The sequence below is a fragment of the Harpia harpyja genome, chromosome 2, assembly GCF_026419915.1.
Source record: "Harpia harpyja isolate bHarHar1 chromosome 2, bHarHar1 primary haplotype, whole genome shotgun sequence".
In the NCBI taxonomy this organism is placed as follows: domain Eukaryota; kingdom Metazoa; phylum Chordata; class Aves; order Accipitriformes; family Accipitridae; genus Harpia; species Harpia harpyja.
In genome coordinates this window covers 90040153-90064409 of record NC_068941.1, presented here as the reverse complement: position 1 = coordinate 90064409, position 24257 = coordinate 90040153, and the positions used below count along the sequence as shown (strand labels likewise).

General features: G+C 64.3%; 2 protein-coding genes across 7 annotated transcripts; both read left to right on the top strand.

Annotated features, from left to right (window-relative positions):
• The first annotated feature begins 306 nt into the window (after positions 1 to 306).
• On the top strand, positions 307 to 11548 carry ATP6V1B1 (ATPase H+ transporting V1 subunit B1). Its single transcript, XM_052811326.1, has 14 exons — positions 307 to 390; positions 483 to 538; positions 2273 to 2371; positions 3848 to 3941; positions 6045 to 6122; positions 6494 to 6633; positions 7590 to 7691; positions 7885 to 7982; positions 8890 to 9013; positions 9251 to 9401; positions 9937 to 10019; positions 10253 to 10357; positions 10942 to 11071; positions 11171 to 11548. The coding sequence occupies exons 3-14, from the start codon at positions 2303 to 2305 to the stop codon at positions 11335 to 11337; spliced, it is 1341 nt and encodes a 446-aa protein (XP_052667286.1). The 5' UTR covers positions 307 to 390; positions 483 to 538; positions 2273 to 2302; the 3' UTR covers positions 11338 to 11548.
• Positions 11549 to 11800: 252 nt separating this feature from the next.
• Positions 11801 to 24133, top strand: LOC128139019 (shootin-1-like). 6 transcript variants are annotated; one of them, XM_052780901.1, is made up of 16 exons: positions 11801 to 12129; positions 13632 to 13693; positions 13988 to 14048; positions 14355 to 14441; positions 14613 to 14739; positions 15472 to 15569; positions 15818 to 15899; positions 16181 to 16275; positions 16574 to 16720; positions 17179 to 17332; positions 17455 to 17575; positions 17788 to 17837; positions 18300 to 18409; positions 18575 to 18634; positions 18821 to 19022; positions 19298 to 19591. In XM_052780901.1, the coding sequence occupies exons 2-16, from the start codon at positions 13671 to 13673 to the stop codon at positions 19438 to 19440; spliced, it is 1560 nt and encodes a 519-aa protein (XP_052636861.1). In that variant the 5' UTR covers positions 11801 to 12129; positions 13632 to 13670; the 3' UTR covers positions 19441 to 19591. The 6 variants fall into 6 exon arrangements, with proteins under 6 accessions (XP_052636861.1, XP_052636860.1, XP_052636859.1 ...); XM_052780900.1 differs by having other exon boundaries at positions 13985 to 14048; XM_052780899.1 differs by having other exon boundaries at positions 11802 to 12129; positions 14347 to 14441.
• The last annotated feature ends 124 nt before the right edge of the window (positions 24134 to 24257 follow it).

Genomic DNA, 24257 nt, shown 5'->3' with positions numbered 1-24257 from the left:
CTGTTTTTTTTCTACAAAAATTTTTTTTATGGGTTTGGGTTGTTTGTTTTTTTTTAAAGCAAAATCTTGGTGTAATGAAAAACTGTGCTTGGAAAGGGGAAAATACTGACTTGCAGAAAGTCTTTCAGTTTGCTGGCCAGGGCAGGCTGCCGCACTCCTGGCTTTGAATCTCCTTCCTTGCTGCACGTTTTTTTCTATTTAAATGTTTTATATGAACCGAAATGAAATTAATGTAAGTAAAAGTGACATTTCCTGCAGGACGAATGTTCTGGGTCTCCAGGTCAGCAGCCGCCAGTCGCTCGGTCCGTAGCTAGGATAAGGAACGGGATAGCAGGAAAGGATGGCGCTGGGGTGGGACGGATCCTGCCCTGCCGAAGCTGCTGCTCCCCGGTGCCTGCGGTTTGGGGGTGGCGATGCCGGGAGCGGGGTGGGAGCATCCATCCCCGGCTCTGGGGGCTAACGGTGTGTCCTTCCCCCCCCAGCCTACAAGACGGTGTGCGGTGTCAACGGACCCCTGGTTGTGCTGGACAATGTGAAGGTGGGAGCCCGTCTGCCGGCGGGTGACAAGGGGACCGCTCGACGGTGTCGCTTCGGGCTGCGCGGGGACCACCGTGCTGTCCCTTGCCTGGCCCTGGGGTTCCCAGGTGGGGAGGGTGCAGTGGGGGAGCACGTCCCCTGTCCTACGTCCCCTGTCCCCCGGGCTGTCCCCTCCTCTCCGGGGTCCCTCAGCCAGCTCCGAGCTCCCTCCCCTGGAGACGGCTGGCAGCAGAGCCCGTGTGCCAGCCTGCACACGCGTGTGGGCCAGCAAACCTGCGTGCTCGCGTGTGCGCAGGCACGGGGACGCGTGCGAGCGTCACGGGTGGCCGTGTGTGCGTGCCGCCCGGGCACCCTCCGCTCGCCCTGTGTCCCCCAGCACCCAGGCACTCGCTGTCCCCTGTGTCCCTCTCGGAGCTCCAGCTCCTGTCCCCTGCATCCCTGCCCGCATTCGGCTCCATCCCCGAGCCCGGTTGGAGCGAGACCACAGCACGAAACCCCAGCTCGGCCCGTCCCCCCAGCACCGGGTGGCATTTTGGTGGCACCCCTGCCTGTCCCTGCTCCCGGAGCAGGGGCTGGGTTCACTCGGGTGGGCTCGTCCCCTCGTGGCCCGGCTAGCCGGGACCCTCCGAGGGGTTTTGTTGGCCGGTGTCTCGTTTCTATAGCCCCTTTCACACCCAGCCCGGCAGGATGGAAATTAATAAGCTCAATTAAATAGCCGGACCGTGGCGGGTGTTTCCTTCGCTTTGTTGTCCTTTATGCAAAGGTCTTTACAGAAGAATTAAAGTCCAAAGTTCACAGTGCTGGAGCCAGCCCCGGTGGCTGGGAGCGAGGAGGAGGAGGAGGAGGTGGAAGAGAGCACAGAGTGTGCTGGGCAGGCAGGGTGGGCAGGCGTGCTCGTGGAGAGAACCCCCTTGGACGTTGTCCCCAGAGCAGGACGTGTCCCTCAGCCAAGGGGCTGCGGAAAAGTCCCCTCCATCCGCCCCGGGGGTCCCGGCTGGGTGGGGGGCCAGGGATGTCGGTGGCGTGAGGTGGTAGCAGCGTGATCCTCGACATAACTTTTCACAGCTCGGGGGATTACGGGGGATCTGGTGGTTCCCTGGGGTCTCGAGCGGCACCGGCAGCCCGGGCTGCTCTGTCCTGCCGTGTCCGGCAATCGGGGGGGTCCCCAAGGAGTCCCCAAGAGATGCCACCATCTCTGGGGGGTTTATCCAGGGCTGTGGATGCGCTTTGGCAGGCTCTGAGACGCTGCTTTATGCAGATGATGGGTCTGTCTGCTTCTGGTAGGGAAAGGGGTTTGAATTTGTTAGTTGTCAGGCTCTAGGGAGCCCGGTGTGTCTGAGAGCACCCTTGGGGTGAGGGGAGCACCCTGCAATGTTGGGGAAACTGAGGCACGGAGCAGTGCCACAGCCTGGAGCAGGCTCTGGGATGGGGCAGGGGCAGGCAGCACCTTCCCCCCGATGCCTCCTCCTGCCTGGGCTGGCTGTTCTGCCTGGATCTGCCTGGTGTGGCAGGTGCTGCCTGTTGGCATCAGCTGCTGAATGCCCCCTGCTTGGTGTTCGGTGGCTGCAGAGAGCATGAACCCCCCCCGACCACAGGAGGGGAAACTGAGGCAGCGCTGGCAGACAGGCCCCTGCAGGCAGGGCTGGCGGGCAGGGGCTTCAAGGGGCAGTCTGGGGGGTGGAGAAGAGGCCCCCCCCCCCCCCCCATCCATCTCACCCTGACCCTGTCCCTCCAGTTTGCCCAGTACGCCGAGATCGTGAACTTCATGCTGCCCAACGGCACCAGCCGCAGCGGGCAGGTCCTGGAGGTGATGGGCTCCAAAGCCATCGTCCAGGTGAGCCCAGCATGGTGGGGACGTGGCGGGACGGGGAGGGGGGGACACAGGCAGGCGCTGCATGGCCTGGGGCTCTGTCCCGGGGCTCTGTCCCCCTCCAGCGGTGGCTGTCACAGCCGGCAGAGCCCTGCCGGGCTCTTGTCCCGGCTCTCCCAGGCTGTAGGACCGGTGTCCTGGGACAGGCGGTGTCCTGCGGTGGGGCTCCTCGCTGGCCCACGGCCCTTCGGCCGGAGCACGGGGAGCTGTGCCGGGGCTGGCGGTGCGGCGCCGGTGGGGATGGAGCTGGTACCTGCTTAGGGCAGGAGCATCTGGGTGCCAAAGCCAGAATGACGATATCGGCACAGCTTCGGCAGGGCGCAGGGGCTGGACGTGGGCACGACCCTGCGCAGGGTCTCTGTCCTGCTGTGCCCGTCCTCCCCTTGCCCGTGTCCCCGCTGGGGAGAGCCCAGCTGGATGACGCCGCAGCTTCCTCGGGATCCCTCATCCCCACGTCCTCCCCACTGATCTCCCTGGGCTGCCTCCCCCTCCATCCCGGCAGGAAAACTTAGGACCTTCATGCCATCACCCCACGGCCACCAGCCCTCTGCGGGGCTGGGATGGGGGACAGCCTGCCCACTCCGGGCACCCCGGGAACCCGCTGCCTGCCCCCCCCAAACCAGGGCAGCCAAGGAGTGGGGTTTCACCCATGAGCACCGGAGCCATTTGGGGCTGTCCTGCCCAGTTAGCCTGGGTCCCCTTCTGCCCAGGTTCCCCCCCCTAATCAGCCAGCCCAGGGCTCGGGGTGGCTGCGCAGCCGACCTGACCGGGTTCTGGCTGGCGAGCCGCCAAACCTCGCTCCTCTAATGCCGCTCGGACCTCTGCAGCGCCCTTTTAATCCTATTAGGGAGTCAGCCTCGGGAGAAAAAAAAAAAAAAAAAAAAAAGGAAGGGGGGGGGGGAGGAAAAAAAGGAGCCTTTTGCAGAAACAGCTTTGTCGGGGGCTGACCTGCATGCACCTGCACGCACCCGGGTGCTGCGGCCATCACCTGCCCTCGTGCCTGCCGGCATCCCCGCCAGCGGGTGCTCCTGGCTTTCCCAAGCCGGTTCTTCTCCCAGGGGCCACACGGCTCTAATTAAAGCAGTGATCTGGAGGTTAATTAATACAAATGGTGTCAAATATTATACCGATCAAAATGCCTTTGGTTTCCCTGCCCTGCCCGAGGCCCTTCTGCTGGGCTCATCGCATTAACGAAAGCGTGGTGCCCCCTCCCCTGCTCCCCCCTCCCCCAGGCCAAAGCCCCTCAGAAGGGAGTTTTCTTAACCCCGGGGTCTCTCCCCCTCCTTTATCACCTCTCCCTGACAAGATTTTTGGGTGAGCACAGATCACATCACCTCCCCACAGAGACCCCGGCTGCCCCCCCAAGCCCTCCCGGCCCTCTGCGCCCGCTAATCCCTGCTAATTGCCACCCACCCGCCTCTTGCCCTGGGGTCTCCGCAGGTATTTGAAGGAACATCTGGGATTGATGCCAAGAAGACCTCCTGCGAGTTTACCGGGGACATCCTCCGGACCCCAGTTTCTGAGGACATGCTGGGTAAGCCCAGCCCGCTGCTGAGCACCGACACATCTCGGTGCACGGATGGTGGGGTAGCCCAGGTGTAAGCAGCTAGAGTGGGGGGACAGGCAGTTTGGGGGTGTTGGGGTCTTGGGGTTTAGCTCTACTGCTGCCCAGGGACTGAGCACATCCCTGGGCACGCTCTCGAGAGTCGCATCCAGCATGAAGAGATGGTGACAGTCACCCTCGTACAGGGCTAATATGTCCCCTTGGGCCCACTCTGCCCAATTATCCCAGGAGAAGAAGCCTGGCCTGGACTGGGAGAAGGTTTCCCGCGTCAGGACAGGCAAACTCCAGCCTGTGGTCGTGCCGTTAGCGCTCTCGTTACCTCGACCTTAGGAGAGCTGGGGGCTGCCCAGCATCTTCATCGTCCGTGCTGAGCCCTGAGCCATGGCCAGGCATGAGCACGAAAAGGGGACCGGCCACCCCTGTCCCCACGGGGACACCCACCCGGGCAGAGCTGGGTGCTGGCAGACCCCCATGGCCCCGAGCAGCTTCCCCTGAGGCCGTTCAAGCTCAGTCCCGGCCCCTTGGCCCCCATCCCAGCTCCTGAGGGTCCTACAGCCCCCAAACCAGCCCCCGGGGGCTCGCAGGGGTCGCAGCGAGGGGGACGAAGGCTGCGAGGGGGGACGAAGGCTGCGAGGGGGGACGAAGGCTGCGAGGGGGGACGAAGGTTGCTCGGGGTCCCGGCGGAGGGACCTCGGCTGACGCACGGTATCGCTCCCCGGTCGGGGGCCGAGTGTCTCCTGCAATCTCCTTCCCGTCTCTGCCGGCAGCGTGAAACCCGGCCAGAGCCCTGCCTGCAAAGGGCAGCGGTAAAGGGCAGCCAGGCTGGGAGGGGGCAAGTGTCGAGCGCGGTACGGCAGCGTGCGGTGACGGCTGGACAGATCCCGGCTCCCCGGCAGCGGGGAGGGAGCCCCCCGCTCCTTTCCCAGGCAGGGTCCCCCTCTCCCCGTGCGGGGTCCAGGCGTGAATCCCCCCGAGAAGGGACAAGGGCCGAGCAGGAGTGCGCAGAGTCCGTCCCAGGCTGTCCCCTGCTGCTCCCCCAAGCCTCCCTGTCCCGTCTCGGGGGGGTTCCCCTTCCTCCCCCTCCTCAAACTGGGCCGGGGTCCCCCGGGTGTTCAGCCCCATCGCCCCTTCCCTCCCCTCCGCCGCTCTTTGTGCCGCGGCGCTGAATTAAAGCGGCTGCGCGCCGGCGAGACGTGGGTGCCCAGCGAGCGCCAAGGTTACTGACCTTTCATGCTCCGTGCTCCCGAGCCCCGGCCCCGCCGTCAGCTTGATCTGCTCTGACAACGGTGATGCTTCCCCGGCCCCGTCGGGGACCAGAAGAAAGTCCCACAGGGGCGGCAGCGGCAAGCGGGGGTGCCGGGGGGGGGGATGGCGTGGCCGGCATGCCGGCTTTGCCGCTATCGATCCCGTGGCTCGGAGCCGGTCGATGAGGCTGAGTGTGAACGGTGATGCGGCGGCTCTCTGGGAGCCTTGTAGCCCCCGCCCCGGGGCTGGTATGGGGGGGGGGGGTGTCTCGGTGTCACCCCCACCTGCACGGGAGCCGGGGACCCCAAGGGGGAGGTGATGGAGGGTGGCTTGGATGGCATGGGGAGGTCTCTGGGGACCTGGCCCCGTGTGCTGGCATCTTCGGCATGGGGAGGTCGCTGGGGCATCATCCTGCCCCGGGGGCCGTGGTGTCACCCAGCCCGTGGGTGATGCTCCCTGCCCGCCCCATGCAGTGACATGGGAACACCTTGTCCCCCGGCACGGGGGGGCTGTGGGTGCCAACAGCCACCCCGGGTGCAAAGTCCTCTGCTCCTCACCCGCAGACACCCAGCACCGGTACCCGCGTCCCTTCTGGGGCACCCCGGGCAGCTGGGATGTCCTGTGGCACCCATGGGTGCTCTCCCATTTCCCGGCTTTCCCCACGGTGGGGCTGTACTCAGGAGAAAGCCGTTGCCCGAGGGGCAGGGTAGCCCCCGAATGCCCCCCACACACCGTGGGGGGTTGGTTCGCCAAGGTTGGACGCCAGGCTGGTTCGTCCTCCCCGGCTGGTGCGTTCGGCAGGGGACCAGCGGCTCGCTCTCCTTGCAGGTCGGGTCTTCAACGGCTCTGCCAAACCCATCGACAGCGGTCCCCCGGTGATGGCCGAGGATTTCCTGGACATCAACGGTGACGGCTCTGGGCACGGCGTTGCTTTGCCGGCTCCTTTCACCAGCTGCGGGTGATGCCGGAGGGTCTCCGGGGCAGCCCGGCATCTGGGGATAAAGCTGTGCCCTGATGGCCGGAGCAGCCCCGCGGTGCTGCCCCCACCCCAGATCCCTGGGGGGGGTCCATCCGTCCCCACTGGGGTGCCCCGGGTGGGGGTACAGGTGCAGGGGTGGTGGCTGGTGACCCCATCCCACCCCAGGGCTGGTGCTGGGTGGCTGCACTGGTCCAAGAGCGTGCTTCTTCCTTAGCTCCAGAAGCTCGTGTCTAATTCTTGGCACCAGCCGAGGCGATTCCTGCATTTTGGGGTGCCTCATTTCCCTTCCCTGCTCCAGGCCAGCCCATCAACCCCCACAGCCGCATCTACCCCGAGGAGATGATCCAGACCGGGATCTCGCCCATCGACGTGATGAACAGCATCGCCCGGGGCCAGAAGATCCCCATCTTCTCCGCTGCCGGTCTGCCCCACAACGAGGTGGGTCCCCATGGGGGGGCCGAGCCCCCGCTGCAGCCCCAGCAGCAGGCGGAGGAGGAGGAGGAGGATGGAGGAGGCAGCGCGGGGGGATTTGGGAGGGCTGGAGCCCATCTCCTGCATCTCTCCTCCTCTCCCTGCCGTGCTCCGGCTCCCTGCTTGGCTCTGCTCACCGTGATGGGCCAGACCCACCTTTTGGGGTGGCTGTTGTGTTCTCCGACCCCCCCCCCCCAGCCACGCAGGGTGATGGGCTGGTGCACGCAGGGGAAGGGAAGCTCATGTTACCTCGTGCCTCAGTTTCTCCAACTGCATAGCGAGGGATAAAGCAAACCCTGGTATGCCAAGAGCAAAGCTAGGGAGGGAGAGGTGATCTGGGCTGATGTGGGATGCCCGAGCCCATGGGGTGGGGGGGCCACAGACCACCCCGTGGCCCCATGAGCGCAGGGCCATGCCAGGAGGGCAGAGCAGCAGGCGCTGGAAATACCAGCCTGATCCACGGGCACACCGGCACGGTGGATGGGCAGCGCCGCCCCGGCTCCCCCCCACCCCGGCACAGACGGTGATGCGATGGGACGGAAAACCGGCCGTGACAGATCGGGAGCGACAGAGGAGGGTGACCACGGTCAAGTCAGGGCCCGGCACGACGGGCGCTGTGCCACGGCAAGGGGGCACGGCTGGCTGTGGTGGGGGGAGACCCCACTCCCCCCCTGCAACCCATGGGGCTGGGTACCCACCTGTGGGCTGGGTGGGCAGCTGGGGGTGCTGGTGCCCGTTCTGGGATGCTCTCTCCTTTGCCAGTTCCTATTTGTCCTACCTCCATCCCCTGCAACCCCTGCCCCTTGCTGCCGCGGGGGGCCGTATCCTGGTCCCAGGAGGGTTGTGGGCGTTCTGGGAGGGGGGGGGGAAATTGGCCGTGGGCGCTGGCCCCGTGCTGCCCGCCCGTCCCTGTCCCGCTGCAGATTGCCGCGCAGATCTGCCGGCAGGCCGGTCTGGTGAAGAAGTCCAAGGACGTGGTGGACTATCACGAGGACAACTTCGCCATCGTCTTCGCTGCCATGGGGGTGAGTCGGTCCCGGGACAGGACAGCCCAGCCGACCTCGGCAAAGCCTGCTGGTGGGGAGCCCAAATCGCCCAGGACGTGCAGGCAGCCTTGCTGCCACCTCCGTGCACCGCCTCGTCCCTCTCCTGCCTCAGTTTCCCCGTGCGTGAAGCCGCCCTGCTCCTGCTGACCGGCCTCTCCTCCCACGTGGGCAGGTGAACATGGAGACGGCTCGCTTCTTCAAGTCGGACTTCGAGGAGAACGGCTCCATGGAGAACGTGTGTCTCTTCCTCAACCTGGCCAATGACCCCACGTGAGTCAGCCCCATGGCTCCGGCACGCGGCTCTCCTCCTCCACCTCCTCCTCTTCCTCCTTCTTCTCCTCCTTCTTCTTCTTCTCCTCCTCCTCCTTCTTTCTCTTCTCCCCCTGATGAGGACCCGATGTGCCTTGGGTGGATCGAGGTGCAGGGGCTGGTGCTGGGTGCAGCTGGGGGTCATTGCGGTCATTAGGGTCCTGCCGTCCGTGGGAACCCCGAAGGCTGTGGGTCCCTCTGCTCCCCAGGGGCCAGCCCCGCTCCTGGGTGCTGCGAGCCCTGCCCTGAGCAGCAGAGGGGGTCTGCAGAAGCAGGAGGCGGGGGGGCCCCCATCCTGCACGGTGCTGAGTCCCTCGGGCTCCTCCATGTGCCCTCCTGGCACCCCCCCAAACCTGCCCCTGCGCTGGGATGGGGAGCAGCCTCCAGCGTGGTTCAGTGGGGGGCACTGGGGGGGGGTGCATACAGGCTGGGCTCTGCCAGGCACGCTCCGAACTGCCCCCACGAGTGCCCTGCCCCGCACACTGCTGGGCTGGGGGACCCCCTGGGCAGGGCTGGGGGACCCCCCCCCTGGCTGGGGCAGCCGTCCTGAGCCCTGGCCAGTGGGCAGCGAACGGGCAGGGGAGCCGGCACCGAACCCGGCCAGCTTTTGGGTCCCCATCCCTTCCCGCAGCGGCTGGGAGCCGATGCTCTGGGTGGGCAGCGGGTGCCTCCCTCCTCCTCCCCGGCCATCGCCCAGTCCCAGCTCGGGGACCCCGAGAGCTGGGGTCCCCGGGGGGGTGCCTGGTCACCCCTGCCGACAGCCTGGCATGCTGCAGGGAAGCCGTATGCCGAGTTCCAGGGATGTTCTGCAATGGTGTGGGGGGGGTGGAATTGGGATCTGGGGGTGCCCACCCTGTCGCCCTCGTAGGATCGAGCGGATCGTAACCCCCCGCCTGGCCCTGACCACCGCCGAGTTCCTCGCCTACCAGTGCGAGAAGCACGTGCTGGTGATCCTGACGGACATGAGCTCCTACGCCGAGGCCCTGCGGGAGGTGGGTGCCTGTCCCCCGGGATCCGCCTTGGCCCCCTGTGTCCTCCCCATGTGGCAGGGGATAAGGACTGCCCTGCTGGGGTGCCTGGGGTGCCCAGGACGCCTGGGGTTCCTGGGGTGTTTGGGGTGCTTGGGGTGCCCAGGTTACTTGGGGCACTCGGGATGCCTGGGGTGCTCTAAGAGTGCTTGGGATGCTTGAGCCCCCTCCCGCACTAATGCCAGCCCCCCCATCCCGCAGGTATCGGCAGCCAGGGAGGAGGTGCCCGGCCGCCGTGGCTTCCCCGGCTACATGTACACCGACCTGGCCACCATCTACGAGCGGGCCGGGCGCGTGGAGGGCAGGAACGGCTCCATCACCCAGATCCCCATCCTGACCATGCCCAACGACGGTCAGCAGCCCCGGGGGGCACGGGGGGGGGTCCCTGCGGGGCGTGCGGTGCCACCGCTGTGCCCACACCGGGGAACCGTAGGGCTGGGAAATGCCAAATTGTTTTGTTTTAACAAGTTTTGGGGGGAGTTCCTGGGATCTGTTGGGGTAGCAAAGCTTGCAGGGATGCTTTAGGGGATTTTTTTTCCCACCAAGTTGTCCCTCTGGCCCGCCCCCCCCAGCTGGAGCAGAGTGCTGGGTTTCAGCCAAAGGATGTGGCTGGGGGGGACTTAGACTTGGGGGGCATGGGGGGGACGTGCAGGCACGGGTGTGGGGGTGCCCACGGGTGTGCGCACACACAGGCAAGTCTAAAACAGGCAGTTCTCTGTCTGGTGATGGGGGGAATCGGCTCTTGCTCACGACCGCAGGCCAGTGCAGCTTCCCGGGGGCCGTGCTGCTCCGGTCACCCCCCCCGGCATGGGGCACGGCCACGTCCCGTGCCCAGCCGAGCAGCCAGACCCACTCCGGGGGTTCACACCACCCTGCTTTTCCCCCAGACATCACCCACCCCATCCCCGACCTGACGGGTTTCATCACCGAGGGGCAGATCTACGTCGACCGGCAGCTCCACAACAGGCAGGTTCGTTCCCGTGCCCCTTCCCAGCTCCGTGCCGCGGCGGAGCGGGGATGGATCCGGCACCGCTGTGCCCGCCGGCATCCCATGGGGCTGGAAACCACCCGAGAGCACTAGGATGGGGGGTGCCGAGGGCAGGGGGGTGCTTAAATTGAGGGCAGCGGTCCCCTTGCCTGCACGGGGTTGTCCGGCAGGGCTGGCAGCGGGCAAACGTGGGGGTGGTCCCTCTCGCCCTGCAGATCTACCCCCCCATCAACGTGCTGCCCTCCCTCTCCCGCCTGATGAAGTCGGCCATCGGGGAAGGCATGACCAGGAAGGACCATGGGGATGTCTCCAACCAGCTGGTAAGGGCTGGGCAGGGGGGGGGGATGATGATGGAGGGGGGTGGGAGCGGGATCATTTATCCCTTCAAAGCCCTCCTCCCCCTGCTTGGGGCTGAGATCTTGGCGCTTTTGGCCGTGATGGACTCGAGCACTTATTTTTTGGCACCTTCTTGACGTGAGAGGGAGTTGGGGTAAGGGAGTGGGATGCTTTACCCTGGGAAGTGTTAAGTCCAGGGGATGCAAAGCCTCAAAGTGGGGGCAGAGCCGTAGCTTGTCCTGCTGCAAGAATCCCAGGCTGACAGCAAGCCAGATTTTTTTCCATGCAGCGTATATTATTGTATATAATATAATTATATATAAGTATAACCGTGGATGCTGCGGACACCAGAGGGCTTTGCCTGCAAACTGGCCGAGCCCAAGCATGCAGACCCTGCTCGGGCAGCGTGACACGACCGGGCAGCAAACAGCAGAGCAAAGGCTGGCATTTCCCCGAGCCGTTCCCGAAGCTGGGCAGGGGGGAACCTGCGCTGCTCCCCCTCCTCTGCCTGCCCGGCGGGTTGCACGGAGCGTCCGTCCGTCCTGACGGCCGCCCGTCTGTCCCGCAGTACGCCTGCTACGCCATCGGGAAGGATGTGCAGGCGATGAAGGCGGTGGTGGGGGAAGAGGCACTCTCGCCCGATGACCTGCTCTACCTGGAGTTCCTGCAGAAGTTTGAGAAGCAGTTCATCACCCAGGGTGAGGCGGGTGACTGGACCCCAGAGGGGGTTTGGGGATGGGACCGGACCCCCAGCATCTCCCCGCTCCTGCACCTCCCTTGCCTGTATCTCTTCCTAGGTCCCTATGAGAACCGCAGCATCTTTGAGTCCCTGGACATCGGCTGGCAGCTTCTGCGCATCTTCCCCAAGCAGCTGCTCAAGCGCATCCCCGAGAGCATCCTGGCCGAGTACTACCCGCGCGAGGCCAAGGTGCCGGGCCAGGGGCCGGCCAGCACGGCCCTCTAACCCCCCCCAGCTCTGGGCTGAGACGGTCAGCTTTGGGGAGCAGCCTCGCCTCCCCCAAACCTCTACGGACCACCCAAAGGTCCCTCCAGTGAGGCTGGCTGGGGTTAGGTGCTGGGAGGGCGCAGAGGGCTGCGGGTCCTCGGCACCGACATCCCAAAGCAGTGAGAAACCTCTTCTCCTTGCTCAATAAAACCAGCGTGGTCACCAAAAACCCTTCTTGCTCTTGCATTTCCCACCGTGGCTGTTTCCTTCCCACCCCTGATCTGTTCCCATCCTCCTGCCTGCACCCTGCGGCAGCAGCGCTCCCAGCCCGGGCAGGCTGCCCGATGCAGGCAGAGCTCCTCGCCTGCCAGAGCAGCGGTGCGGGAAGCTGCCCAAGCTCCAACAGAGCTGGCATCTCCTCAAACCATGGCATTTTTTTTTTATTTTAAGATGACCTGGGAGGTGTAAGGGCCGTGAGAGGGGGAGTGTTTGCTACGGAGCTGCACAAGGGGAGGACCTGAGCATCTCCCTGGGTCAAAGCAACTCGCAGCTGGGGCAGAGCGGGTTTCGGTTCCCCCTTGAGCCCCTGGTTGCTGCCGTGGCAGGAACAGCCCTGTTGGGATCGGGGTGCTCGGCCCCCGTCGTAGCCGGCGGTGGCGGAGACGGCGCGGTTTCACTTCCCTGCCGCAGGCGGGGAGGGCGAGACGAGCGCCGGGGCGGGGGGCAGGCATCCTGCCGAGCTCGGGGTGCTGGGTACCACCAGCCCCACCGCCATGGCCTGGGCTGGGGAAGGCGCCGGACAGCTCGCAGGTAAGGTCTCCTGCGCGCGTTCGAGGAACGCGATGGACTCGGTGGGCTCACGCGTGGCCGGGCATCTCCGCACGCCTCGTGGCTGGGTGGACTGTGGTGTCCCCTGCGACCGTCACCGTGGCCTCTGGGCGCCACTGGCTGGACAAGACGGTTTGCAGGGGGTGAAACCAGCCCAGAACCGGGCCTGGAGAGGGATTTTCTCCGCTCAGCCATGTGTCGCAGAGGGGCCAATGACCGGTGGGATGTATTTATTTGGACTGCCAGCTCCCAGGCATGACGTACATCTGCCCGCCTGTCCGTCCGTCCGTCCCTCTGCTGCTCCGGGCTGCGGGAGGTGCCTGTCGCAGCTGTGAGCTGCGGTTTAGGGCTTTTGCTGGCATTTGCACGATCGTACATCCTCACCTTGCAAGAGCTGAGGGCACGAGGGAGCAGCGCCATTTGCACAGCCCGAGCCCCACAGCTGGCACGGGGGTCTCGGTACGGGGGTCCCGGTGAAGGGTCCTGGGGCATTTGCTCAGCAGCACGTCCGTCCCGTGGTTCCCGTTCCTTGCAGGCGGTGTTGAAGTCCCAGCAGCGGAGGCTAGATTACAAATGGAGGGGGATTTAGATTCCAGAGCCGCATTCCCCACCGGATTAGGTCTGTGATGGGAAGGGTCGGAGGCAGGTGTGGGATCCCAGCCATGACGCACCACAGCCCTGCTGGGAGCTGCCCCCGGGCGAGCAGCCACCCCCCCAAGCCCCCCACCCTGGAAGGACAGGAGGACCCCTGGGGACAAAGGGACCCCCCATCCAGCTGGGGTGCAGCCCCCAAAGAGCTCCCCAGTCCCGAGTGCTGGGGACCACCAGCCCCCCCAGTGACTGTCCCCCAGGGACGTGCTCCCCAGTACGTGCCCATGTGCGCTCAGTGGGGTCTCGCATCCCCCAGACCAGTCACCCCAGTGAAAGGGGCTGGATCGACGGGGGAAGTTCGGTGGTGCTGGGGACTGTCCAGTCCCCGGTGTCACCCCAGTGTCCCCCACCTCCGCGGGCACCAGCCGAGCCCAGCAAGGGCACAGCTCTGCGGTGGCACCTCTCGGGCGAGCTGCAGCCAAGGGTTTGCTGGGGCAGCAGGATGCTCTGGGATGGTTTTTCCCTCAGCCAGAATCACTCACTGGGATTTTTCCCGGCTGTCCTCCTGCCTTCTCTGAGCAGTCCCTTTACCCCGATGCCCTCTACGCCCTCGCTGAGGCTGTTAAAGAGCTGGTTGCTATCGGGTCAGATTTTTGCAGGCTGTTCCTCCTGCTGCAGGCTGTCCTGCTGTACGGACTTTCCCGTTTTCCTTAGGATATGTGATTCCAGCAGCCGCAGAGGCATTGCCCGGCCCCCCAGCCTGTGGGGTGGGGGGTGCTCAGCCCCTCTCCTCCCAGAGCAGCATGAGGCTGAGAAAAGCAAAGGGGTTGAAACACCTCCTGAGTTTCCACCTGCGCTGGTGACCTTCTGTTGTGCTTTTGGTTCCCCTGCAGCCATCCTGGAGTCAGAAAGCAGCGAGGAGGAGGAGGAGGATGAAGAGGCAGCTATGGTACAGGTATTACTCACAGGCTCTTTTTCTGTTTTATTTCTTCCTCCTGCCCACGTAACTCTGAGGCGGCGAAGGGCTGGTTCCCCTGTGCCCTCCTCTCCATCCGCGGCTGTGTGCCATGGCACTGATCACCGGGGCGTCACAGTCACAACGTCCCCAGCACGGCTGGCAGCATGTGGGTGGCTCGGGGCTCACCGAGACCCAGCAGCACCGTGCCAATGCAACGCCGTGCCAATGCAATGCCGTGCCAGCACAACACCATGCCAATGCAACGCCACATGCATATCTCTCCCCCAGCAGCATCAGCCCCTTGGCCAGGAGGTGGGCGAAGCGGAGGAGCGCCTGGCTGAGCTCGAGCAAGGTGAGCCCCGTCCCACCCTGGTGTCACATCCTGGCACGGTGCTGTACGGGGCCTCGGGGGTGGCTTCAGCCCCTCGCTGGAGCCTGCGGTGATGGTGTCAATGGGATGGTCAAGTGGGAAAATCCCCATCATGGTGCAGAGCTAGGTGCCATCCCCGGTCCTGGGTGACCTGGCACGGCTTTGCCGGCCGCTCGGCGGGGGTCTCTGCGGGCAGGGAGGAGGGCAGGGTGCCAGCCGGGACCCCCACCCGGCACCGAGGGCCGGGCGGGCATCTGAATCTGGCCCCCACCGCTGCCAGCGTCGCAGGCGCTGCTGGCCGAGCTCGCGGCGCTGGAGACCGAGTTTGAGATCGAGAGGACGTGCCGGCAGCGAGCCGAATCCTACGCAGCCCAGGTAGGGGCGGGCAGCGTGCCCCCACCGCCGTTCCCCCCCCCCCAGCACCCTGGTGCCCACAGCCCCTCGCTGTGGGTGCAAGGGTGCCAGTGCATCCCCCCCCCAGCACACCCGCTCGGTGCAGTAGAAACCCCAATGCTGGGGGGGGGGGGTATCTCCATCCCACCTCAGGTGAAGCAGGAGAACAAGCAACTGAAGCGGCTCAGCCTGGCCCCAACGGCCCCCCCAGCCCTGCCCGAGGAGGTGCCCCCCAAGGAGGACCCCGACCCTGCCCAGCACTATGGGCGGCAGCTTGAGGGTGAGTTGGACTGGGGGGTCCCGGTCCATCCCCAGCCAGAAAGAGTGAAGCCAGAGCCAAAGCCCCGGTCCCTGTCCTGCTGCCCCGTCCCGGTGTCCCCCAAGCCTGGCTCATCCCGGCCCCGCGGTTTTAGGTTGTGCCTGGGCCTTGGTCCGGGTAAACAACGAGAAAGCGATACCGAAATCAAACAAAAAAAAGATGAAATGAAAGTGCTGCTGCTCACGCTTCCTCCTTTCCCATCCTGTTTTCCCGTGGCAGCAATTTCGGCCGCGTTTGCAGCCTGGTGCTCCATCTGCCTGACAGTACCGGGGTGGGGGTCCTGGGGATGCACCCCTCGGGGGGATGCACCCCTTGGGAGAGATGCACTGCTCGGGGGGGGGGATGCACTTCTGGGGGCAGATGTGCCCCTCGGGGGATGCCCCACTCCAGCCAACCCCCCCACGTTCAGGTGATGCTGTGACTTTGCCCATGGGCTGACCCTTGGGGGATGCTCGGGGGCAGCTTTGGGCAGGGAGAAGGGTGCCAAGTCCGGCCCCTGGTGTCCCGTGGGATGCTATTCCACCCCACTGCCACCCTGATGTCCCTCTGGGTCACATCCCAGAACCAGCTTCCAACAAGGTCACCGGTGACATGGCCTGGATGGGGGTGAGCTGGGGAGGGGGGTGGCTGTAGCCCCACCAGCCTGGTCCTCAGGGACCCTTTCCCACCCCTCGCTCCCACCTTTGCTCCCAGATCTGCAGGAGAAGATCTCCTGGCTGCTGGCGCAGCGGAAGGACCTCACCATCCAGGTCCAGGAGCTGCAGAGGCAGAACCAGGACCTGCAGAACCAGGTACCTCCTGGGACCCCCACCGGGACCCCCCCGGGCAGAGTCCTTCTTCATCACCTGCCTTCTTCCCCTCCTTCCCTGGCTCCTGCTCATCCTTGTAGCTCCTTGCCGAGCTCAGGACAGGTTTTGGGGAGGAAAGACCCCCCTCTGCAGCCCCTTGCCGTCTCCCTGATGTCCCGGGGGGGGTGGGCTGGGCACAGCGGGACCCCCCGGCTGAGCCTGGGGCTGAGCGGGGGCTTGTCCGGCTGCAGCTGGAGATGGGGCAGGGGGAGCGGCAGCGCCTGCGGGCAGCCCTGGGCACCAGCCAGCGGGCACTGAAGTCCTTCAAGAAAGGTGAGTTGAGTGCTGGGTCCCCATGGCCATGTCCCCTCCTCGTCTCACTGCGCCCCGGCGAGCCGGTGAAGGAGCAGCTGGCAGCTTCCCAGTGCCACCAGCGCCGCCCAGTCTGGTGAACCAGTGAAGCCAAAGGCAGTGGTGGAGCACTGGGAGCTGCAGCCGGATCGCCGGGACGTGGGTGTCCCCGTCCATGGGAGGTGGCTGTGCCGAGGCCCCTGCGGTGGCACGCACTCCCCGTGCCAGCGCCGGCCCCCCCGAGCCCCCGCTCTCCCCGGCAGTGTCCCAGATCGTCACCCAGGATTACTGCGAGGCGGTGCAGCAGCTGGAGCTGGAGCAGGACCTGCGCCTGCAAGCCGAAGTCTTCGCCCATGAGGTGCGGCCGGGCCCCGGTCACCCTGCCCGTGGATGCTGGGGGGGGATGACAGGCACCCACGGGAGGTGGGAGAGCAGGGGGGGGGCTGCTTGCTGTCGGTGTCCCTGAATGCCGACACCCCAATACTCAGCCCGCTGCTGCCTTAGCCCTGGATCCCGAGAGGATGGGGATGCTCCTGGGCACCCATCGCGGTCCCCCGGGATGAGGTCGGATAGGTTTTTCCCTGGAAAGTGTTTTTTCTCTCGCCGGGGCAAGCCTGGGGGCTCAGTCCCTCCCTGACCCCTGTCCCCACGGGCAGATGCTGGTGCAAAAGAAGGAGGCGAACAGGCAGAGTATGATCCTGCTGCAGAGCTCGGAGCCCAGCGCCCAGCTGCTGGCAGCCCTGCAGGAGGTGGGACGCCTGACCCGGGCGCTGGAGGAGGCCAGGCAGGAGCAGCAGCAGCGGGTGAGGAGCCGTCCCCAAGGGTGGGTGACACGCTGGGGGGAGCAGGGCTAGGGCACAGCGTGGCTCCAGGGCTGGTGGTGGCTTCCCCTGGGTGCAGGAACCAGCTGCGATTGGGATCAGACCCCTCCATCGCCTTCTCCATGCCCATCCCGCACTGTGTGCCAAGCCCGGAGAGGCTGTTTTTCCATGAATTTCCACTATGGCATTTCGGGCGCCAGGAACAGGGTCCCACAACTGGGCTACGAGGTGGTGGGAGACCCCCCCCCACTGAGCTAGCACCCCTCCAGCCCGCTGGGCTGCTGTCACCCAGCCGAGAGTTGCCCTAACATTAGCTTGAAGTTCCTTGCAAGCGGCCAAATTGCAGGGCTGTGGAGCATCCCCGTCCCTGGCAGGGATGGCACCGGGGGTCCCCAGCTCCTGGGCTGCACCCGGCTCCCCCCATCCTCCCATTCCCGCAGGTGAAGGAGCTGGAGGAGCAGCTGGGGAGGCGGCCGGAGCCGGAGGAGCTGGATCTGGCCCGAGCTGCTCTGGCCGTGGCAGAAGATGAGAAGCTGCAGCTGAGAAAGCGGCTGCAGGAGGCTGAGAAGCGGCTGGCAGGGCTGGAGGAGGAAGGTGGGTGATTTCACCCCTGCCCGACGCGGGCAGGAGCCGGCAGCGGTGCCGGAGGGATGCTCAGGCCTCAGGCTCCGAGGGGCACCAGCCCCCCGCACAGCCCCAGCTGCACCCCGTTGCAGTGGGCTCGCTGCAGGAGAAGCTGGGCCAGGACCCACCGCCACAGAGCCGGACCCCCGAGCCGGCTGCACCCGTGCCACCACCACCGCCACCGCCACCGCCTGCGCCCACTGCCCCCGTGGAGTAAGTCACCCCCCCCCGCAACCCCATCGCTCTCGCCCGCCGTGCCAGGCTGTCCCCAAGCCGTGCCCGGGCATCGTCCTGGCTCCGAGCCGGGGTGGGGGTCCAGGCAGCTTCTCGCCGGAGGGACGGTGGGCACGCTGGGTGTCACGTCTGGCTTTTTGGGGGCGAGGGGTGCAGCTGGGCAGGGCTTTCACCTCCCTTCTCCCTTCCAGCCCGCTCTCGGTGATCAGGCAGAGGAAGGGGCTGGCAAATCTGCAGCGCAGTAAGTGCCCCCACGCTGCCCTGCTGCACCCCGGGGGGCTTCTGGTGCCATGGGGTGGGGGGGGTCCCTGGCAGTGCCACAGGGATGGGAGAGTCCCTGGGCACAGGGAGGACGGGGTTTCTCCAGGACAGAGGTTTGCCAATGCCGCACCGGTTCAGGCATCTCCCATCCATCCAAAAGTGTTGGTCCCAGGTCCCGTGGTGGGGTGACGGGCACCTGCCAGCCCCCCGCTCCCCAAAGGAAGGTGCTTAGGCCCCCCAGCACCCCTGTCCTGCCCGGCACGGGTGGGAGATGAGCTTCTGCCAGGGTGGTACCCAGCCCTGGATCATGGCCAGGTTTGGCCTCTTGGGAGGGATCCCCGGCATGGGGGGGGGGTCCCAGGGAGGTGGCAGCTCCCCACCCCAGCAGGGAGTGAGCCCTGTCACGAGTGCGTGGGGTCTCAGCGCCGTGCTCCCTGCGCAGGCAAGCCAGAAGCTGATGATGCTAAAGCTCGAGCCGTGCAGGAGATGATGGAGCGGATAAAGCACGGGGTGGTCCTGAGGCCTGCCAAGGAGCGGGACCCCCTGGGGCAGGTAGGCAGGGACCCGGGCTCAGCCGCTGCTGGACACCCCCCATCCCATGGGGGAATGTCCCTGGGGACCCCCGGGACTCAGGGTGGGTTTGGGGAGAGCCAGCAGCCCCAGGGGAGCTGCAGGGCTGGTAAGATGCGGCCACATCTCCTCTCTCCCCTCCCGCAGGGTCCGGCGGAGGCAGCCGGCAAGCGGAGGAGCGCGGTGCTGGAGCTGCAGGGCATCCTGGTGAGCAGCCCTGTCCCAAGGAAGGGGGGGTGACGCCAGGCCATCGCGTGGGGACATGGATGCCATCGTCCCCAGCTGCAGCCGTCCTGCGTGGGGCTGCGTCGGGGCTGTCCTGGCCGGTCCCCGGGGGTCCCAGCGCCTGGATGTGGCCCCCTCAGCATCTCGGCGGTGTGTGGGGTTTCCTAGGGTGCCATGAGGAGGGCGAGCAGGAGGCCCAGCGGGCGGCAAAGCAGCCTGAAGGGCAAGGACAGGCAGCTGGAGTCCATCCTGCAGCGGCGACGCCGGGCGGTGGATGCCTCCGCACCCTCGCTGCCCGCCCCGTCGCCCACCCCCAGCTCCCCGCAGCGGGACCATGAGGATGCTGAGGCTGCGGGGAGGCCAGATCCTGGTACGGAGTAAGGCTTGGTGGGGAGGGGATGTGGCGGTTCAGGCTGGATGACCCCCCCCCGGAGCGAGAAGGTCCCCAGGGACCGGCACAGAGGTGACACCCACACGTGTCCCTTCACTGTCCCACCGCAAGCCCAACTGATGCTCTGCGGTCCCCGTTCCCCGTGACAAGCTGCCGGTCGATGGCACGGGTCCCCACGGGCTCTGCTCTTGCTCTCACCCCACTCCACGTCTCCTCTCCTCTCCGTCTGTCTGTCTGTCTGTCTCTCTCCCCAGGGGACAAGGACATCGGCACGGCTCCATCCGGGCACTCGCCGGGGAGCGGGGATGGGGTCCCATTCAGACCCCGGTTGGTGGGTGGTCTCCCCAGGACCCGGCCCCTCGCCCACCTGGCCAGAGGCAGGGGGGAGCCAGGGTAGAGGCAGCTGCCCCCCCCGCCCCGCTCCCCTTCGCCCAGGACCGCTGGAGCCACATGGTCATGGTGGGGCGAGGAGGTGGCATGGTGGTGGTGACGGCTGCTGCAAGCTTTCACCCTCGTTTTCCAGCAGCTCGCATCCTCTTGTGATTTAATTAAAGCTGTTGTCACCGGAGAGGAACGTTTGCCGGGTAAAGGGGTGGCAGCGGGATGGGGCTGGGAATGGGACTGGAGCTGCTGCAAACTGGTCCTGGCAAGAGAACTCGTGGGACCGGAGCGGGGCACCCACACTTCTGCCACCCTAGGGTGCCCAGCAGCTGGGCAGGGACACAGATAACATGGCATTTACCTGCTGAGAGGAGATACTTGCGTCCCCCCACCCCAACTTTGCAGTCTGAGGGTTCCACATTGAAGGAGGTAAATGGTAGCCAGACCCCGAAACAAAGGGAATTTGACTCGTGTCGGCAGAATAAGCTGCGGTGTCCTGTGTTGTCCCCCCGATGCCGCGGTCCTGGAGATGCCCAACCATGGCACAAGCAGCGAGACCCCTCTTGGTGCCAGTGGAGCCGCTGGGAGAGCTCTGAGCCCCGACCGGTGGCATGGGGATGCTGGAACTGTAGGTCTGCAACTGGGGACACCCCCCCCCCCCGGGTGACCGTCCTCTGCAGCTTTTGTCTCTTGTGTGGGACCCCAGGGAGTGAGAGCCCTAAACCTCCTGCTTCTGGTGAAGAGAAGCCCCCAGACCCCTGAAGGTCTCAGGTTGCCCTTTGGAGGCCGGCTGCGCTGTTGCAGCCCCCCCTCCAGCTCCCCCCGATCCCGCAGGCAACCCCCGCCGGGGGAACCCCATCTCTGCCAGAGAGGTTCAGCCCCGGGAAGGGCTCATGGGGCCACACTCTGCACCCACAGCTGTTGCATGGGGCTCCCCCAAACCTCCAGCACATCGGTTTGGGATCAGGCTGGCCATTCCTGGGTTCCCAGGGGGAGCACGGTCCGGTCGAATCCATCTCTCCCGGTACCCCAATGTCGGGGAGAGCCTGCGATCCAGCGCTCCCGGGCTTCACCCAACAGCTCAGGGGTGAACGGCAGCACGCAGCTCCGAGACTGGGGTCCCCAGAGAGCCGGCAGACCCTTTGTCACTCAAAGGGATGATGCTCTTAAGCCTGTGCTGGTTTTGAAGCGGTGGGATCCGATGGAGATGGGGTTCCCCTCGAGCTGCTGGCTCTAAGGCTATTGAGCTGGTCCCAGATATTTGCTGCTCTGGAGGAGCTGTCACGGAGGGGCTGCGGGGCTCATCCCAGTCCAGGGAAAGGCATCTCTGTATTTAGATAATTGGAGGTGAAGAGCACGGATCTGCTCCATGGGGTCACGCTCCCAAGTGCCCACGGTCCCAGGCCACCCATGGGTGCACCCTGCCCAGCCGGTGGCCCCCGTCCTGTCCCCTCGCCCCGCCGCAGCCTGTTGCAGGGGTGTTTTGGGTGTTTTAAGGCAGTCCTTCACGCACAGCAGCAGAGCAAAGAGCTTCATACGGCCGAGCTTTGAACTCGCCCACCGCAACTTCAGCAATACCCAGCGGGACCCCCTGGCAATGCTGGAACGTACTGGGAGACGGGGGGTCAGCACTGCTGGGATGTGGGGGTTTAGGGGCTGGTTTCAGTGGCAGCAGTGTTGCTCCTGAACCCCGCTGTACCCATCCCTCCATCCCCAAGAGCTTTCAAGCCACAGCTCTGCCTTTTAAACCCAAAGAACAACAAAAGCTTTAATTTAATTGCGGTTTCTCCAGCTCTGCTGCCTTGTTGCGGGCAGGAGACGCTGGGCAGGGGGAAGGCAAGCGAGCATCCTCTACCCTTGCACCAGATGCTTAATTAGCTGGGGCAATGCCCTTTCTCCTCTCCGGGCTGGTTTTATTGCAGATAAACTGTAGAGTTCAGGTCCTGAACTCGTGGCAGGGAGGACGGGCTGGCTCTGTGCTAAAACCTGGGAGAAAATGGAGCTGCCGGTGGCAGCTCGGCTGTCAGCATCCCCCCAGAGCGCGGTTTTTGGGGGGGAGAAGCCACGTGCCAGGGGAGGCTGGTGAGTCCTCAAACATCCCTTCCCTGGGCAGAGGGGCCACCCCTTCCTTCGGACGATGCCGCAGGGATGTGGGGGTGTCAGGGCAGGTTTGTGCTGCCGCCCACTTGTGTGGGCTCAGGCCCCTGTAGAAGCAGGTACATACGTCTGGCATCCCTTATAGAGGGCTAAGCCAGGGCTGCTTGACCCTGGGGGACAGGCAGGATGCGGGCAGGACCCTTTCCTTCTTTTCTAAATAGTTTATTCAGTCGTGGCTCAGAGCAGTTGGGGGCAGCCAGGACTGTGGCTGCTCCCAAGCATTCCCCTTCCACGCTGCATCTCCTTCCAGGAGTTAATTATTCTCCGCGTTAAAAATGTAGTCTGGATTTATGTACCTTCCCCTTCCAGCCAACGATCTCATGGATGCCTTTTTGCAATAATTAAAGAGCTGTCTGGGATCAGACTGAACGGCCCAAAGGAACAAGGACGTGCCAAGAAACCTGCTCTGCTGGCCACGGTGGCATCGGAGAAAGGGCGAGCTCTTTCCTACGCATCCGAGGAGGGGACAGGTCCCTTCCCGGGGGAACCAGCAGTGGCTGCGGTCCCCCCCTGTTCCCCAAGAACAGACAGGACTGGTCACTGTATTGCAGCACTCCATCTCTGCGCTTTTTTTTAATACATTTTCTCTCTCCTTCTCGAAGGCGTAGACAACTTGAACTAAAATATTTAAGGCAAGGAGCTTATCTTTCTAATTACCAAGCGTTTCTCGTCCTGGCCTTTCGATTCTCCAGACACCTGAGGGCTGCCATGTGGAAAGCAGACAAGGAAAGGCTGCTCGCGAGACGTAAGAGCTCAACAGACTGAAGGATGAATGTCAGCTTGTTGAACAGATCCTCTTACTGGAAAAGAAGGCAAGAGCCGCAGGGACCACAGCCCTGGGACCGACTTGACCAGTTCGGAAAGCCTAGGGAGGCTGGAGCCAGGCTGCCCCCCACTCCTCCTGCCCTGGCCAAAGCTGAATTTCTCCAAATCCAGCTTTCCAGATGATTCCCATCACAAGGGACCCAGCACCACCTGACTCTCACGTTTCGATCCCCACCGAATTCACCCTCCCTCGCTTGGCGCTGTCGGGGGAAAATGCCACGGCCCGAGCGCGGTTACTCATCGGCAGCCTGCCCTTTCCCACCGCCGCGCTGCCTGCGGTCTGCCCGCTCCGTATCGAGTGAATTCCTCTCCCCTGATTACACCCTCCAAACACCCATGAAAATCAATGCCGGCTCCGCTCCCGCGGGACGGGAAAGCCGTGCCCTGCCGGCTGCACCATCCCCAAGCCGCCGGAGCCACCGCAGCCAGGGGAGAGCTGCCGAGCAGGCAGAGATGCTTCGGAGGGCAGCTGTGTATTAATATACATGACTCTTAAATACTTAATCAAAGTGGTAATTCACACTTCTTTTTAAGCTGGAGCTTCTTGCAAACCCTCTGTGGGTGGACTCCAGAACATCCTTGCCTCGGACCTGTGAATAACCAGGGATTTTATATCTTATTCATCAGATTTCCCAGGGTCCCCACATTTCAGGGCAAGGAATAGGGCGTTTTGACCCAAGCAAGAGGGTGCATTTTCAGGAGCCAGCCCCAAAGCTCTCTGCTTACGGCAGGAGACGAGAGCCTGGCCGGGGAGCCGAGCGTGGTCCTCACAGCCTTACCTTCTCCCCACATAGCTGTAGCCTTCGGGCGGGCTTTTTCTGATGCTCGTCTTTTAAATATTCATAGGGTTTTGCTCGCTATCATTCAGTTACACGACTTATCTGAATCTGGTTCAGCTCAGAGAAATGTGTGTCATTAACGTCTTAAACACCCGATGATCGCAAGCAGTACTCAGGAAAAATGGACTTGTCATCTGGAAAAATACAAAGTAATCTACCCTCGCTTTCTGGCTAAGTGAATGGGAAAATGAGGATTAAAAAGACTCAGTAGAAGGGACATTAAAGCTACTGATCTCCCCCGTTTACATTCTAGCCACTGGTTCAGCGGCAGGAGTCCTGGGGCTCTGCTTTTACTGCTGTACCCCGCAGAAAGAGCCCTCCATCGTGCCCTGCTCTCCCTGTCATGGCAGTGACAGCTCTCAAGTTTTCCATCCCTCCAGCATCACATTCAGAGAGATAAAACTAAATTTAAAACCCGACCCGAGGCTGGCGAGAGGCACGGCGCTTGCCCTGCCATCCTCAGCCATGCCCCATAAGTCACGCAGCCTCAGCCCGGGGCGGGGGGAACGACTTCGCCTCGGCTGCCGCCCCCAGCCAGCAGATCTCGCCTGCCCTGGCCCATCTGGCTGCACCCAAGGCGATGGAAACTGTTAACCACAGTTTGGAGCGGAGCTGTGAACACACATCCAGGAGCTTCCCAGCAGCCTGCTGCCCCCCCCTCCAGGTGCCACCCCCTGCGCTGCCGGCGCTCCCTCCTCCATGGCTGGAAATCTTATTTTTCAACCTAAATTTTGTCAAGCTTAAACCAGTCCATCAGGGAGGGGAGTAAAAGCGTCCGCCTTGTCCTGCTGCAGGGGCAGGGGACAGAGCATGGGCCCAGCGTCCCCCACCCTGTGGCCTTGAAGCAAAATTACAGCACATCACCCGAGCTGGGGAGCAGCTTTTCCAGGAGCTTCCCAACGCTACAGGAAAGGCCGATGGTCTTCTCCCACGCATGTCCTTGCGTCTTCTTGCGTGCTCTGCCTGCTGTTAATCACTCCACTTTGCTTTCAGTGCTTTTACCTTCATTTCT

Excerpts from the sequence above, each read along its gene's own strand:
- ATP6V1B1 (XM_052811326.1), top strand. The coding sequence starts at position 2,303 with ATGCTGCCCAACGGCACCAGCCGCAGCGGGCAGGTCCTGGAGGTGATG. Across the intron at positions 9,014-9,250 it reads ACGCCGAGGCCCTGCGGGAG|GTATCGGCAGCCAGGGAGGA; the intron begins GTGGGTGCCTGT and ends CCCATCCCGCAG. Across the intron at positions 10,020-10,252 it reads GGCAGCTCCACAACAGGCAG|ATCTACCCCCCCATCAACGT; the intron begins GTTCGTTCCCGT and ends CTCGCCCTGCAG.
- LOC128139019 (XM_052780898.1), top strand. The coding sequence starts at position 12,093 with ATGGCCTGGGCTGGGGAAGGCGCCGGACAGCTCGCAG. Across the intron at positions 16,276-16,573 it reads CCGAAGTCTTCGCCCATGAG|ATGCTGGTGCAAAAGAAGGA; the intron begins GTGCGGCCGGGC and ends CCCCACGGGCAG. Across the intron at positions 18,635-18,820 it reads TGGAGCTGCAGGGCATCCTG|GGTGCCATGAGGAGGGCGAG; the intron begins GTGAGCAGCCCT and ends GGGGTTTCCTAG.